This window comes from Phodopus roborovskii, unplaced genomic scaffold (assembly GCF_943737965.1).
Source record: "Phodopus roborovskii unplaced genomic scaffold, PHOROB, whole genome shotgun sequence".
Lineage (NCBI taxonomy): Eukaryota > Metazoa > Chordata > Mammalia > Rodentia > Cricetidae > Phodopus > Phodopus roborovskii.
This window is the reverse complement of record NW_026126409.1, coordinates 22,518,369-22,532,905: the sequence shown is the minus strand read 5'-3', so window position 1 is coordinate 22,532,905 and position 14,537 is coordinate 22,518,369. Positions and strand designations below refer to the sequence as shown.

General features: G+C 45.8%; 1 protein-coding gene across 2 annotated transcripts in view; it reads left to right on the top strand.

The window, feature by feature from the left end:
• Nucleotides 1-3,522: 3,522 nt before the first annotated feature.
• Nucleotides 3,523-14,537, top strand: part of Rab11fip1 (RAB11 family interacting protein 1) — a 35,230-nt gene continuing 24,215 nt past the window's right edge. For both annotated transcript variants that reach the window (XM_051182214.1, XM_051182213.1), the window contains exon 1: nt 3,523-3,954. In XM_051182214.1, the coding sequence (XP_051038171.1) occupies nt 3,578-3,954 (377 nt within the window). In that variant the 5' untranslated portion in view covers nt 3,523-3,577. The remainder of the gene's footprint in view (nt 3,955-14,537) is intronic.

The following is a 14,537-nucleotide window of genomic DNA, read 5'->3' as shown; positions in this document are numbered from 1 at the left end:
ACAGCTGCTGCCCTGCCTGTCCAGTCTAACCTGCCAGGCACCTTGTCTCTGTGCTCAGGGTTGACTGAAGCTCTCTTCCTCTTTCGGGGCAGAGTGGGAGGAAGAACAGTTCTCTCTCTCTCCTCCCCGGCCACGGGAGGAGAGGTATTTACAAACACTCCAATGGCTGACCTGCCTTTAGGATAGCCAGCAGCCTAGGAGTGGTGGTGCAGCTGATGGGCAGCCAGAGCCCCTAGTCTGTCAGCCTTGTTGTAGCCCTTGCCACCATGCCTGTGTGTGTATCCCTAAGTCAAGTTCAGTGTTGTCAAAATGGGAGCAGGCATATTCTCACTCAGTCACTGAGTCTTGGGGACAGTGCTGAGGTCCCAAGAATGAGAAGAAAGCAAGCACCTTGTAGGTCCACAACTGGCTAAGAAACACCCTATTCTCTTCCTGACTAAGCCTAGTCCCAGGCAATTCACTTGATCCCTGCTGGGAGTCCACTGTCAGAGAAAATGGGCCTTACTTACTGGGGGGTGGATGTGAAGTGGTACTGCCCTCCCCCATCCTGCCATCCCTGCTTAGTCAGTTTCTGTGTGACAGAAACCCAAACACACAAGGTCACAAATGCTCATGATGTCAACTTTCCCACTGCACCTCCCTCTCTCTATCCCTTCCATGGCTGAAGAGATGCTGTCCCCTGCTCACCCTGAGAGACTGCTCAGCTCTGGCTTAATCCTTGCTCTCTTCCTTGTGGAAGCACACACACACACACACAAACATACACACACAAACACACACACACAGACACACACACATAAACACACACACAAATGCACACAGAGACACACACACATAAACACACATAGACACACACATATAAACACAGACACACACACACAAATACACAAACACACACACATAAATACACACACACATAAACACACACAAACATACACAAACACATAAACACACACACACACACATAAACACAGACACACACACAAACACACACAGACACACACACAGAGACATACACACACACACATAAACACACACACAGACATACACACACATAACACACACAAACACACACACACATAAACACACACAGACATACACACACATAAACACACACAAACACACACACATAAACAGACACACACACATACACAAACACACACATATAAACACACACAAACACACACAGAGACACACAGACACACACATAAACACACAACACATAAACACACACACACACATAAACACATGCACATAAACACACACACAAACACACACACACACATAAACACATGCACATAAACACACACACACATAAACACACACACAGACACACACACACAAACAAATGTGAGTGTGGAAGTTGAGCAACATGACCCATGTCTGTAATGTCAGCCCTCAGAGGGGGAGACAGGACAAAGAGAAGTTTGGAAGTTTGAGGCTGGCCTGTTCTACATGCAGATATCTTGTTTGTCTTAAAAAAAAAAAAAAAAAAAAAAAAAGCAGAAGAAGAAGAAGAAGAAGAAGAAGAAGAAAAAGTAAATAAATTATATAGTAAAATCAAATATTTAAAATTATTTTTATTTTATGTGTATGGGTGTTTTACCTGAATATACATCTGTGTACCTCATACATGCCTGGTCCCTGTAGAGCCTATCAGATCCTCTTGAACTAGAGCCAGTTTTGAGCCGCCATGGAGGTGCTGGGAATCAAACCCGAGTCATCTAGAAGTGCGAGATACTCCTAACTGCTGAGCTGTCTCTCTAGCCCCAATAATCCTAGAGGAAATCAGAGCTGAAAATTTCCTCCCAGAGCCAGTTTGGATGCCAGATCCAGCTGGAGATGTGAGTTTGCCCACACTGAAGAAGCAGGGGGATAACTGAGTCTAGACAGCAAGGATGGGCAAGGTGCAGGCAGATAGCAAAAAAAGAGAGTCTGCAGGGGAAAACAAAGGAAGGAAAATAGCATGTTCTTCACTGCCACAGCTACCTAGGAACTGGGCACAGTTTAAGGATGCTGCTGCGGCTCACAGCCCTCCCTAGGCTGGCTCCCCAGGTCTTACCCTGCAGGCCACACCGATGTTGATAATCTGCATGACCAGGCCACTTTGGCAGTCTTATTTTCTACAACACCGCCACCATCACTGCACCACCCCCACCCTGCCTAAAGACTGAGAAACAGAGAGGGGGGAGTTGAACAATTTACCTACATCAAGTCAAACCTTGGATAAGTCTTTGTGAAGCCATGGGGAGTATTTATGGAGGGCTGAGCAGCAAGGACAGTCAAAAAGACTATGGAAGCTGCTCCTGTCTAGAGGGAGAGAAACTGTCTGAGCTGTAGGCTTGTTTATCCAGAAGTCAAGGAAAACACCGGGGTGGAACCCAAAAAGGAATGCCTTCAAGACTCTTAAGTGAGAAAGCAATGCAGCTGGTGTGATGCAACAGTGCAGGGCTTCCAGTTGTTGGGGAAGTAACTGACAGGTGGTAGGAGGGAACCCAGTGCAGGGGAGAGAAGCCTGGAGACCTTGGCCGACCTGGTAACCCAAGAATGTGGTAGAGCAGAGGTGCAGCAGATTCTAGCACGGGAACCGAGACACCGGGGTTCTATTCCCAGTTTTAATGCAGGACCTTGGACGTACCACATCTTTTTCCTGAACCCTTCCTTAATCGTAAGACCTAAAAGCCTTCCAGCCTTTGAAGGATGATAGCCTGAAACACACAGGGAAGTCACCCATCTGCTAGACACTGGAACAAGAAAGCAGACCCGTGGGAGATCAGAGATGGAGCCCAGAGACACAGCAAGAGGCTGAGTGGGAAGAAATGGGGAACTGAAGGGATTAGTTTGGCAATCCTATTTCCAGTTCCCCCTTCTTGTTCTTCCTAACTCAGCCTCACCTTATTTGGTGAGAGCAGGTAGCACTGGCCCACCACTAACCCTCCGGTTCTCTGTTCCTCTACTCTGTTCCTCTACGCAGGTCCAAATAACATCTTTACATAGTCCCTGGTGCCTGCCATCCCTCAGGGCAGTATCCAAGGGACCAGAACAAGAGGAGCTGTGCTTATCCTGAGCACTTACCACTTTCAGAAACCTCCCCACATGTATGAGACTGTGCTGAAAACTTAAATGTTTCACTTTCTTTACAGCAGTTCAAGGGACGACCGTTGCCTTGTTTCACAAAGGAGGAAACTGAGGCAAAGTTTTAAGTAAGGCATCTGCGGTTTGCCGGTGCAAGATTTAGAAATTATGCATGATTTCCAATTCCGGCCTTCTACCTAGCTCCTGTCCCCTCCTAGAGACTCAGGTAGCTGAGGACCTCAAGTTGCATCGCTAACTCTCTGGTCCAAAGATTCAGTTAAGAGCGAGTCCACGTGACCTTTAGGTCCCCGCCTTCTCCTGGCCCCTCCCGGCTCTCGGTCCCTGAGAGGCCCGCCCCACAGGCAGGTGGCGCGCGGGCTCGGGGGCGTGGTGGGGGCGTGGCCGGAAGCCTTAAAGCGTCCCGGGAGGCGGGTGGGCAGTCCAGATCCAGGACAGCGGCTACCTTGTGGCCATCCAGCCAGCTGGTGCGGCGTCGGCCACCATGTCCCTGGCGGCCTCAGCAGGCCGGGGCCTGGGGACCATGTGGTCCCCTACACATGTGCAGGTGACGGTGCTCCAGGCGCGGGGTCTGCGGGCCAAGGGTCCCGGGGGCACGAGCGACGCTTACGCGGTGATCCAGGTGGGCAAGGAGAAGTACGCCACATCGGTGTCGGAGCGCAGCCTGGGCGCGCCCGTGTGGCGCGAGGAGGCCACCTTCGAGCTGCCGCCACTGCTGTCCTCGGGGGCCGCGCCCGCCGCCGCCGCCACCCTGCAGCTCACGGTCCTGCACCGCGCGCTGCTCGGGCTCGATAAGTTCCTGGGCCGCGCCGAGGTGGACCTGCGGGAGCTGCACCGGGACCAGAACCGCAGGAAGAAGCAGTGAGTGGGCGCGGGGCGTCGAGGGGAGGAAGGGCGCTCGGGCAGCGCTGCTCCTGGGGGGCGAGCGTGGCAGCCATGGCGCGATGGCTTCGCTCTTCTAACCCAGCTTCTCGTCCGGCTGTCACGTCCCAGATCTCCCAGTGTGAGGGCTTTTGGAAGGCAGGAGAGGTTTTGAATCCTCAGGGCGCCTCGGAACGCAAGGCATACAGTAAGCATTAGATGAATTTTTGATGAATTGAAAAAATTTCTATTAGGTTGGGTGCTGTGTGCCTGATACGCGCTTTAACTTTAGTGGGAGCCCCCCTGGGTGTTTTGTTAAGCTTGACGCTTTGAGATGAGAACCCCTGGGGCAGGGAGCAGAAAAAACTAATTGGAGTGAAAGCCCCAACACCCCAGAGCTGGAGGATTGCTGGGCTGGAGGAGGGGTGTGGTCCAGAATGGGAAAAATAACCAGCATGGTGATTGCGGATTCACATTCTCACCTTAAGTCGCCTGCCCCTCAGCATGAACTCTAGAACAGTGTGCTGTTCTGCTGCGGGTCGGAATTCGTGGTAGGTGATGGTTCCAAGATCAGAGGGAGCTCTTTGGAGTTTGGTAAATTCTCTTTGCTCTTACTCAATGGCACACCTGTTGCTCCTCCACTGAAGGTTCTGACAGGGCATCCTAATTCTTCAGAAGAAGCTGGGCAAACCCCAGCTCGCCTTAAAGTCTTACAGATTTATTTGTTCTAGTTCACTGTTATTTGGAAAGGGCAGCTTAACCAACGGAGCATTTAATTGTGTTCATCTCATGTACCAAAGAAAGCTTAGACTTGCCTAGCTGGTTACTTTGCTTGACCCTAGAGATGCGGGTCATGTTCCCATGTAAAACCCCAGTTTGTGAAACACACCTGTTCATTCCCTGTACTTTAGATATACAGAGTGTTATAACTTTTCCTTGGGGTAGGGCAGGAGTCAGAGCAACTGTAGCTTTCAGGCTAGGGTGGTTCAGTTTCAGCATGCATGTGTACAGTTGAAATACCTGATTCATTTTTTTTTTTTTTTTTTTTTTGTGGCCACAGATGAATAGGCATTTCTGAACTCAAATTGGGGAAAAAAAAAAAAAAAAAAAAAAAAGAGAGCCTGAGGTTGGACAGAGTAGCCTTAGCCCGAAACATCCATTTACAAGTCATACTGTATCTGTGGGGCTGAAGCCAAGGCCATCCTTTTTTCCATCTTGATTAAATGGTATTTGAGGGACTTGGGTCGTTGACTGTTGGGTTTTCTTCTTATTGCCCCATTCCAAGATGAATGTTCACATCTCTGTTAACTATCTGTTTCTTCTATGACTTATTTCATCCCCTTGCAAGATAGATTGCATCCTCTGCCAGAGATGGGGTTTCCAGAGTCCTGGGTCTGATGACTACTTGGTCCTGACTCACAGTTGGGTTGCTGTAGCTCTAAACACTCTGGTTTCACCATTTCAAATGGAGCTTGCTGCTACCCTTAATTGATGCTTATAAAGGGTTGCTGCTTCCTGGATGAATGAAGCCAGTAAGAGGTTCAAAAGGTCTGCACTGCTGTGTGAGAGATGGCAGCCTCCTTAAGCTCCCTTTCATCTCTATAACATTTTTCCTCATTTCCTCAAAGGTAATCCTAAACCTACATGGTTGTTCCTGTTTCTGTCACATGAGATGGCTACCACTTAGTCACAATATTGACTGGCAGGGGAATTGTGCTTACTTAGTGGGTTTTTATAACTGCCATAGACTATCTTTGCTTTTCAGTAAGTAGATGATATTGCAAAGTTTCCGTCTACCACTTTCTGGGGCTTTCCTAGCTGCTGGGGGAACTCAGTTAACCTAAGCCTGTCTGATAGCCTGATGTAACTCCAAGATGCTCCAGGTGGCAAAGAATTAAAAATTAAGATATAACCTGAGAGGTGTCAGTTTTAACAGAAAGAAAAAGGTCTGGCTAGAAAGTCTATTTGAGCTAGTTATTAATGGTTTGATTCCACTTTATATGTTAAAAATCAGAAACAAAACAAAAAGCTAAAATCTTGGTCTCCTCTCGTGTGTGTGTGTGTGTGTGTGTGTGTGTGTGTGTGTGTGTGTGTATGTATGTGTGTGTGTGTGTGTGTATGTATGTGTGTGTGTGTGTATGTGTGTGTGTGTGTGTGTGTGTGAGAGAGAGAGAGAGAGAGAGAGAAATCAGCTACTGAACAGAGGGTGGTTTGTTTGTTTGGTTTGGTTTGAGACACTGAGATTTGAGGTCCATTATGGTAAGAGCCAACTTACTAATTGTTCTCTTGATAAACCCCTATACAGCAAATTTATTTGCAGTCAAGAGAATATGCTTTTTCCCTCCAAAGACAGGGTTTCTCTGTAGCTTTGGAGCCTGCCCTGGAGCTCACTCTATAGACTGGGCTGGCCTCAGAACTCATAGAGATCTGCCTGTTTCTGCTTCCTGAGTTCTGGGCCTAAAGGCATGTGCCACCACCATTTGTTTGGTTTATCATGATTCTTAATTTGCTGCCCTTAAAGTACCAAGTAGCCTACTATATAGGGCAGCCTAATGTACAGGCAGGATTCATTTAGTAGCAGAGAAATGAGTGGCCTTCAGTTATGAAAAGTAGAAAGGAATTGAGGTTTCCATGGGTTTTGGTTAAATAGGAGCTAGTTAAGGACTGTGACAACAACAGACACCAGTTGGAAGAACATTTAGGTAAACAGCATACAGGACCCTCTGCCCAACTTTCTATTCTCCTGTGGTAAATTGGTTTAAAACAAAAAATAAGCAAACAAGCCTTTTTAAGGTGCTAAAAGCAACAGAATTGGGAAATAATCTCTTGGAGTACATTTACTTAGCCTGGGAGCTGGATACATAAGTAGAGGGCCATTATGCAAGTAAATACCATAAAACTTAGTATTGCAGTGATCTTCAAGATACTAAGCCAGGGAGGGAATGGTGGAATGTCCATTTCCTGTATCAGTTGCAACTCCAGTGGCTGCCTAGGAAAACATTGGATATTGTAAAGGTTAGATGGTTTGAAAAGTTTTAAAAGATAGTAAGCTGGTAAAATAGGTTACCCATGGAAAATTTTGGATTATTAAAAATAAAAGTTGAGGAGTTGTTTTTCTGAGAGACTTAAGTGTAGAGAAATGGCTTAGCTCACCAGTGGGGTCTTAAAGTCACAAGTAAGCAGTTGGAGATGTGCTTTAAGTTTCTTGTGCACATTTCAATTTTTTTATAGCAGGGTGGAAACTTTAAGCAATATTGTTACTGGTTACAGCCTCCCTCCCTTCTTTCTTGTAATTTCCCTTACAGATAACGTTGGGCCTTCCTGGAACCATTCATCTCTCAGGCAGTGTGGGGCCCCTCCCACTCCACTGTAGAAACCTGAGCTCCTGGCTCTCTGTACATCTTGTGATAAACACCCCTCCCTCATCTTGGCTTTGGGATGAAATGACTACAGGAGGGGAGTACATCAAAGGTGTCACTAGGTGATGATAGTATTACTTGTGAGTTCACTTGTCAGACGTTCAGTAAGAAAAAGGAAGTTCTACCTGTTCCAACCCCCTTCTGATCTCTAAAGTCTAGCTATTCTTTTAATAAATTATTTTTTTCTGGCACTAGGAATTGAACCCAGGGCCTGATGTATGCCAGGCAGGCGCTCTGAGCCACTGAACTCTATTCCAAACCCTTTAAAATACTTTGTGTGTGCATGCGTTGTGCTTGTGTGTACAGCACATGCATGTGAGTGTGCATGTGTAAGGGTCCATGTAGAGGCCAGAGGCTGACATCAGGTGATCTCCTCAACATTGCTCTCTACCTTATGTATCAGGCAGGGTCCCCCACTTGAGCACAGTGTCTAGCTAGCCAGCTTGCTCTGGGGATCCCCTGTGCCTGTTTCAGATAGCAGGTGGGCCACCACACCTATCTGACATTTATGTGGACATTTACTTGCAACCTCAGGATTGTGAGGCAAGTGTTTTACCTGTTAAGCCATCTCCCCATCCCTTCCACCTTATTATTTGAGACAGGTTTCTAGATAAACCTGGATCTCGTTGATTTGCCTGAGCTGGCTAGCCAATAAGCAGTAAGGTTCTACCTGGTTTTTAGTTGCGCCAATGCTGGGGTTGTAAACACTAGATGCTGTGCCTAGCTTTTATATTGTGTGGGGATCCAAACTTGAGCCCTTATGCTTGCCTGAAGGCACTTTACCAACTAAGCCAGAAGTACTGATGTGTTCCAGATGCTGTGAGTAAAGTGCTAGAGAGGCATGGTGCTTGTTTTCTGGAAGTTGAGAGTCTTGTTGGGAAGTAGATCATAAACAAAGGAACACAAGAAAGAGAGGGAGAGAGGGAGGGAGGGAGGCAGGAAGGAAGGAAGGAAGGAAGGAAGGAAGGAAGGAAGGAACGGAGTTTTCAGTAATGAAGGAAAGAGCAAGTTATCAGTAACAAAAGATTGGCTCTGGAGAGATGCCTGGCAGTTAAGAGCATTGGCTACTCTTTCAGAGGACTTGGGTTTGATACCTTGCATGTACTTGGTAGCTCACAACTGTCAGTAACTCCAGTTCCAGGGTTTGTGACACCCTCTTCCAGCCTCTAAGCTCTAAGGACACTGCCTGCACATTCTGAGCAGGTATATTTGCAAGCCAAAAAAAAAAAAACCAGCTAACCAAACAAACAAAAAACTAAAAACAACAACAAAACACCCCCACAAAACAATACCCTACACACATAAAATCAAAATAAAAAATATATCTTAGAATTTATTAAAAAAAAAATGACAAGGGCTAGAGAGATGGTTCAGCAGGACCTGGGTTCCATTCCCAGCACTCACATGATAGCTTGCAGCTTCTGTAACTTTAGTCCCAGGGGATTTGATGCTGTCTGTCTTCCAAGGATACTGCATGAACATAGTTAGTGAATGCACATACACGCAGGCAAAACACTCATACACATAAAATAAATAAAATAAATAATCTAAGAGGAAGATATGGCACATCTACACAATGGAATACTACTCTGCAGAAAAAAATAATGGTATCTTGAAATTCACAGGCAAGTGGATGGCACTTGAAGAAACCATCCTGAATGAGGTAACCCAGTCCCAAAAAGAGGAACATAGTATGTACTCACTCATATATGGATTTTAGACCTAGAGCAAAGGATCACCAGCCTATAATTCACACTACCAGAGGAACTAGGATACAAGGTGTATTGTAAGAGATTCATATAAAGTCCCTCACAGAAAGGGGAAGGGGCAAGTCCCCCAGAGCACAGGGGAAGGGGGCAGTGAATGGAGAGAGAAGTAGGAGAAAACGAGGGGGAGGAAAGGAAAATACATGCGACCAGGAAGATTGAGCCTGGTTAGGAATAGAAGACAGGAGAGAGAGAGAGAGAGAGAGAGAGAGAGAGAGAGAGAGAGAGAGAGAACATAAAAGAGGGAGCCATTATTGGTTTGAAGAGAAAACTGAACTTAAAGAAAGGTCTAGAGACCTACAAGACTGCCAACTAACAATTTGAGCAACCATGGAAAGGCTACCATAAATGTCCTTCCCGGATAGTGAGATCAACAACTAACTTATCCACCATCATGGAGCCCTCATCTAGTACCTGTTGGATGGGCAAACACCCATAACTAAATACTGAGTTGAACTAGAATCCAGATGTAGAGGGAGAGAACAAGACCAGGTTGCAGAAACATATAGAGATAGCTGACTTGAACAAGGAGGAGCTAATGGGCCCCCAGACTGATAGCTGGGAATCCAGCATGGGACTGACTCAGACCCCCTTCAGCTAGAAGGACTGAGCAGTCTTAAGGGACCTCAAGACAGTGGAACCAGGATGTATGTATTCCTGGTGCACAAAAGGACCTTGTGGACACATTCCCCCATGGAGGGATACTCCCTTAACCTAGAGACAGGAGAGAAGTCCCAGTCCCTACTTCAAATGACCTGTCAGATCTACATGACCCCACCTGGATGGCATTGCCCTATGTGTGGAATTAGGGTAGGGGGATTGGAGGGGAGGGTGGTCAGGGTGCATGTGAGGGGGGAGAAAGGGTAAGAGGGAGGGAGGGAGGGAGAGGGAACTGGGATCGACATGTAAAATAAAAAAATAATAAAATTAATAAAAAGAAAATACCTTTAAAAAAAAAAAGATCGATAAGAGTATGCTGTAAAGGTGCAGGACACGATGGCACCTATAGTTTCAGTTACTAGGGAGGGCGAGCCAGGAATACTGCTTGAGCCTGAGAATTCAAGGCTAGCCTGGACTGTATAGCAAGAGCCTATATCATAAAATAATAATAAGTAAGCTTTTGTTTTATGCATATGGTACTGGGGATTAAACCTAGGGCTTTATGCATGCTGGGCTTGTGCTGTACTACTGAGCTATATCCCCAGCTATGCATATTAACGAGTAAGATGGCCTCTGAGACAGGTATCTGAAGAACAAAGAGAAACCCCAAGGGGGCTGTGCAAAGGCAGGGGTACCCAGGAAGCTATAGGATTGATTTTTGTAGGGTAAGACTGAAAGAGAAAGGAATAGCTTAATTTGAATAGGAAGCCACTGAGTGTTAAATGCAGGATGGTATGATCCAATTTGAACATGACCTAGTGTGGAATCCCACGGATGAAATGGGAGGCAGCTGGTGATCCTTATGGAGACAGGAAGTAGTGGGTCCTTTGAGAAATATTTTATAGTTTAATTGCTCTGCCTCATGGTAGGGGCTGTGGGGGAGGAAATGATAAAACTGAACAAGTAAAATAAAGGGAACTACGTGTTGAAAGTGAACCAGGAAATAGTTCTGCTTTCTCACCCCAGCAATCACCCTGATACCAGGGTGAGGTCACCATGACAAAGACAACTTTGGGCAGTGCCACTTGTGAGCTGAGTCTTCTGTTGAAATGAATGACTCGGGCATGCCCCTGAAAGCAGGGTGTGGATGTGTATGTCTACAAGTGCTCACTGTTTCAGTGCAGGCTGAGAACTTGGGTTGGTAATTGTGGCTGGCTAGTGTAACCTCATTGGTGTGCTCTGTGAAGTTTGATGATGTCACGGTTTCAAGGAAAGCCTAATATAACATGGCAGCCGAGATACCAGCCCTGTACAAAAACTAAGACTCAAGTAAGTGAACCATCTGTTTCACATCTGAGACAGCGAGTATAAATTCCCTTCTATGCAAAGACATTTACAGTGTCTCTTTAGCTACCATCCAAGGAAGAGGTTTTTTTGTGGGTTTTTGTTTGTTTGTTGTGTTTGTTTTTTGTTTGTTTTGAGACAGGGCTTCTCTGTATTGCTTTGGAACATGTCCTGGAACTAGATCTGTACACCAGGCTGGCCTCAGACTCACAAAGATACTCTTGCCTCTGCCTCCCGCTTAAAGGCGTGTGCCACCAATGCCCGGCTAGAAAGAGTTTTATAAGTAGGTATTTGATAGGCTGTTTGGATTGTAGCTATTAGCTATGAAATATAATAATTATATTATATATGTGTGTACTCATAAAAATTCTATCGACCCCATCATGTAGCTGCTCAGCTATCCATTAAGACACTGTCCTGGGAAGTGTTGCTTTTCCCTGCCTCCTCCTCTATGAGGGACAGCTAGCTCTGGGTTAGCTCCAGAGGGATTAGTGCCAGTGCTCAGGACTAAGGTAGAAGAGCGAGCAGAGTCATTTGATCTTTACATCTTAGAGCAATTCCCAGCGAGACCTTTGGTTCTGGGTCTATTGCAGGCCTCTAAACATCAGGGCCTTTGAACTCCAGCAAAACTAACACCCAAGCCTTGTATTGGCAACTGGATCTTTATCCTCACAAGGTGCCCTGAGTCAGACGGGGTAGGGGAGGACATAAGAAACCATGCCTGAGGTGCCTTTCACCTGACCACTCCTGTCTTATTTACTGTGTGATCAGGGACTGGTCATTGTTGAGAGTCAGTGAAAGGCTTGAGTGAATAGCTGAGATTCCTGCATGGTAATGGTAGTTGGCATTCAAGCTTTTGATTCATTTAGCTTGTTGGTTGGTTTGTTTGAAACACACAGTCTAGGCTAGCCTCCAGCCCTCCATCTTCCAGCCTCTGCCTCCTGAATACTAGAATTACTGGAGTGCATATTCACACCCGGCCAGGGGACCTCTTTTCCTGAAGGGATATGTTGACAATGTGGTAAAGGAAAACGGAGGGTCTGAGTGTCCAGTGTATCCCTGGGGGACGAGAGGAATGTGCCCTGGGAAGAAGGAAGGCAGCTGTAATGGCCTTCCCTGAATGCTGGCCTTTGAGTTACCCAAAGGAAAGGCATTTACAAGTGACACCGGAGAAGTATTGCTGGAGTGGCTACCACACATTCTTTTTTTTCAGTGCCCTTCTGGGATCAAGGACATAGCTAACCTCCCGAAGACTTTGAGCTTTCAGAAAGCCTGGTCTAAAACGTCCTTGTGTTATCACCAAGAACTTCTGAGGTGAAGGGCAGCCGCAGCAGGCTGTGTCCTGGGGTGTTGGTTCACGGCTGTGGCTGCGCAGAGCACCGGTCTCTCATGGTCAGTGAACGTGACCTGTGGTTCACCAACATGGAACTTTTCAGTTTTACTAATCATTTGTTATATTAAGATGCGATTTTAGAATAAAATTCTTTGGGTGTGTTTTCTTCCTGCTTTGAACTGACGGTGATTACAAGATAAATCACAGATTCTCTGCTCCCTTGCCAGGAGTTCATAGAGGGGTGTACATTCATCTGTGTACAGGGTGAGAGTGGATGGAATGTTCTTTGATGTTAGTCACCGAAGTTTGTTTTGTTTTGGCCAAGGCATGGGTGGGGGGGGGGGCATCAGACTATTCACTTTCTTTTCCCATCTTTAAACTCTTTTTTTTTTTTTTTTAAGGGATATCACTCACTGTCATGATAAATTCCTTTGGCAGGCCAAGCGTGATACATTGGTGGCAGTTAAATCTAGGCAAGAGCTGAGACCCCAGCTCTCATCATATAGTAGTACAATTTGTGGCTTGCTTAAATAGGAGCAACTTTATAAGTAGGTAACTTAGGCTTACATATTGAAAATTTAGTTAATTTTGTTTTTTTTGGTTTTTTTTTTTTTTTTTTTTTTGTTTTGTTTTTCAATACAGGGTCTCTCTGTGTAACCCTGGCTGTCCTTGCACTGGCTCGATCTGTCTAGATCTGCCTGCCTCTGCCTCCCAAGTGCTGGGATTAAAGGCGCGCACCACACCACCTGAGTTATATTTTCTAATTCTTAGAAAATATTTTAATAAGGGTGCTTGGATTGTTGTCATCTACCTAGAAACCCCCTGATCCACATGCTGAAACTGACTGTGGTGCCCAGTGGCATTGCTAAGCTCAGGAGCAGAGCTCTGTCTGGTTCCCATCCTCCCACTGGTGTAAAAGCCATAAAGCCCTCGGTGATGCTCTTTCAATTTCCCAACAAGTTCCAGAACATATACTTTGATCATGACATTTTAAAGTTCATCCATTTAAAAAAAGCAAAACAACAACAACAACAACAACAAAAAAATACTCTTGGAAATGATAATACCAATTGTAATTGTATAGGTGAATGTTTTCCTTCTCTTAAAATGCAAGTCCATTGATACTTAGGTTAGATGGCCATGTTAGAACTGTTTGTCACCTCCATTTCCGTGTCAGGAACCTTGTGACTGGGTCAACTGTAGGGTACTCAGGTGGTGGGATGTCATGTAGCTGTCAGAATTGGTAGTATGATGATTATAAGGTATGTGCCATGTGCTAGAAATGGCCTGTGCATTCTGATTCCAGCTAAGTAGTAATTAGCTACAACTTATAGCAGGCCTTGTTCTAGATACTTACATGTGTTAAATCATCTAAAGTTGATGACATCCTTCTGAGACAGGTACCCTCAGCCTTGTCTCAGAGGGGGAGCTGGAGTCAGAGAAGGGCTAGGCAAGTTGTCCAAAATCTCTCAGTTTGGAGCTCTTACCTGGACAGAAAAGAAAAAAACATAAAGGTGGCATATGAAACTGTAGTCGTTGGGTTACCTTGGGATTGGGTGTGCATCTTTAAAAGTATACTTGATTTTTCTTTTTCTTGTAACATGTCTTACTTTTGTATGTGTGTGATTTTGCTTTTGTTTGGTTTTTTGAGATAGGTTCTTGGTATGTAGCTCAGGGTGACCTAAAACTCAAATCCTCCTGCCTCAAGCCTAAGTTCTGAATTCCAAGTGAACTCTACTTGGATGACATTCTTAAACAATTTCTAAAGACCAGACAATGGTGCAGTGTTCATATAAAGTTCAGAAGACAACTTGAGTCAGTTTGCTTCTCTCCTTCTATCACACAAGTCCCAGGCACCTAACTCTGGTCATCAGGGCCAGCCACAAGTCCCTTGTCTGCTAAGCCATCTCACTGGGCTCCATCCAGATCATTCTTCATCTGCCTTCCGTATGTTTTTTTTTTTCCCCCTTCATGTCTCTTACCAACTCTTAGGTCTAAGTGGCTCCTAAGAGGTGGGACTTAGAACAACAGCAGGAACCATCCACCTCTCTCAGGATGCACTGGTTCTCCCAGAAACTGGCAGTGGGCAGAAGGAAGGGAGTGGAAGGTTAGCCAATGGAT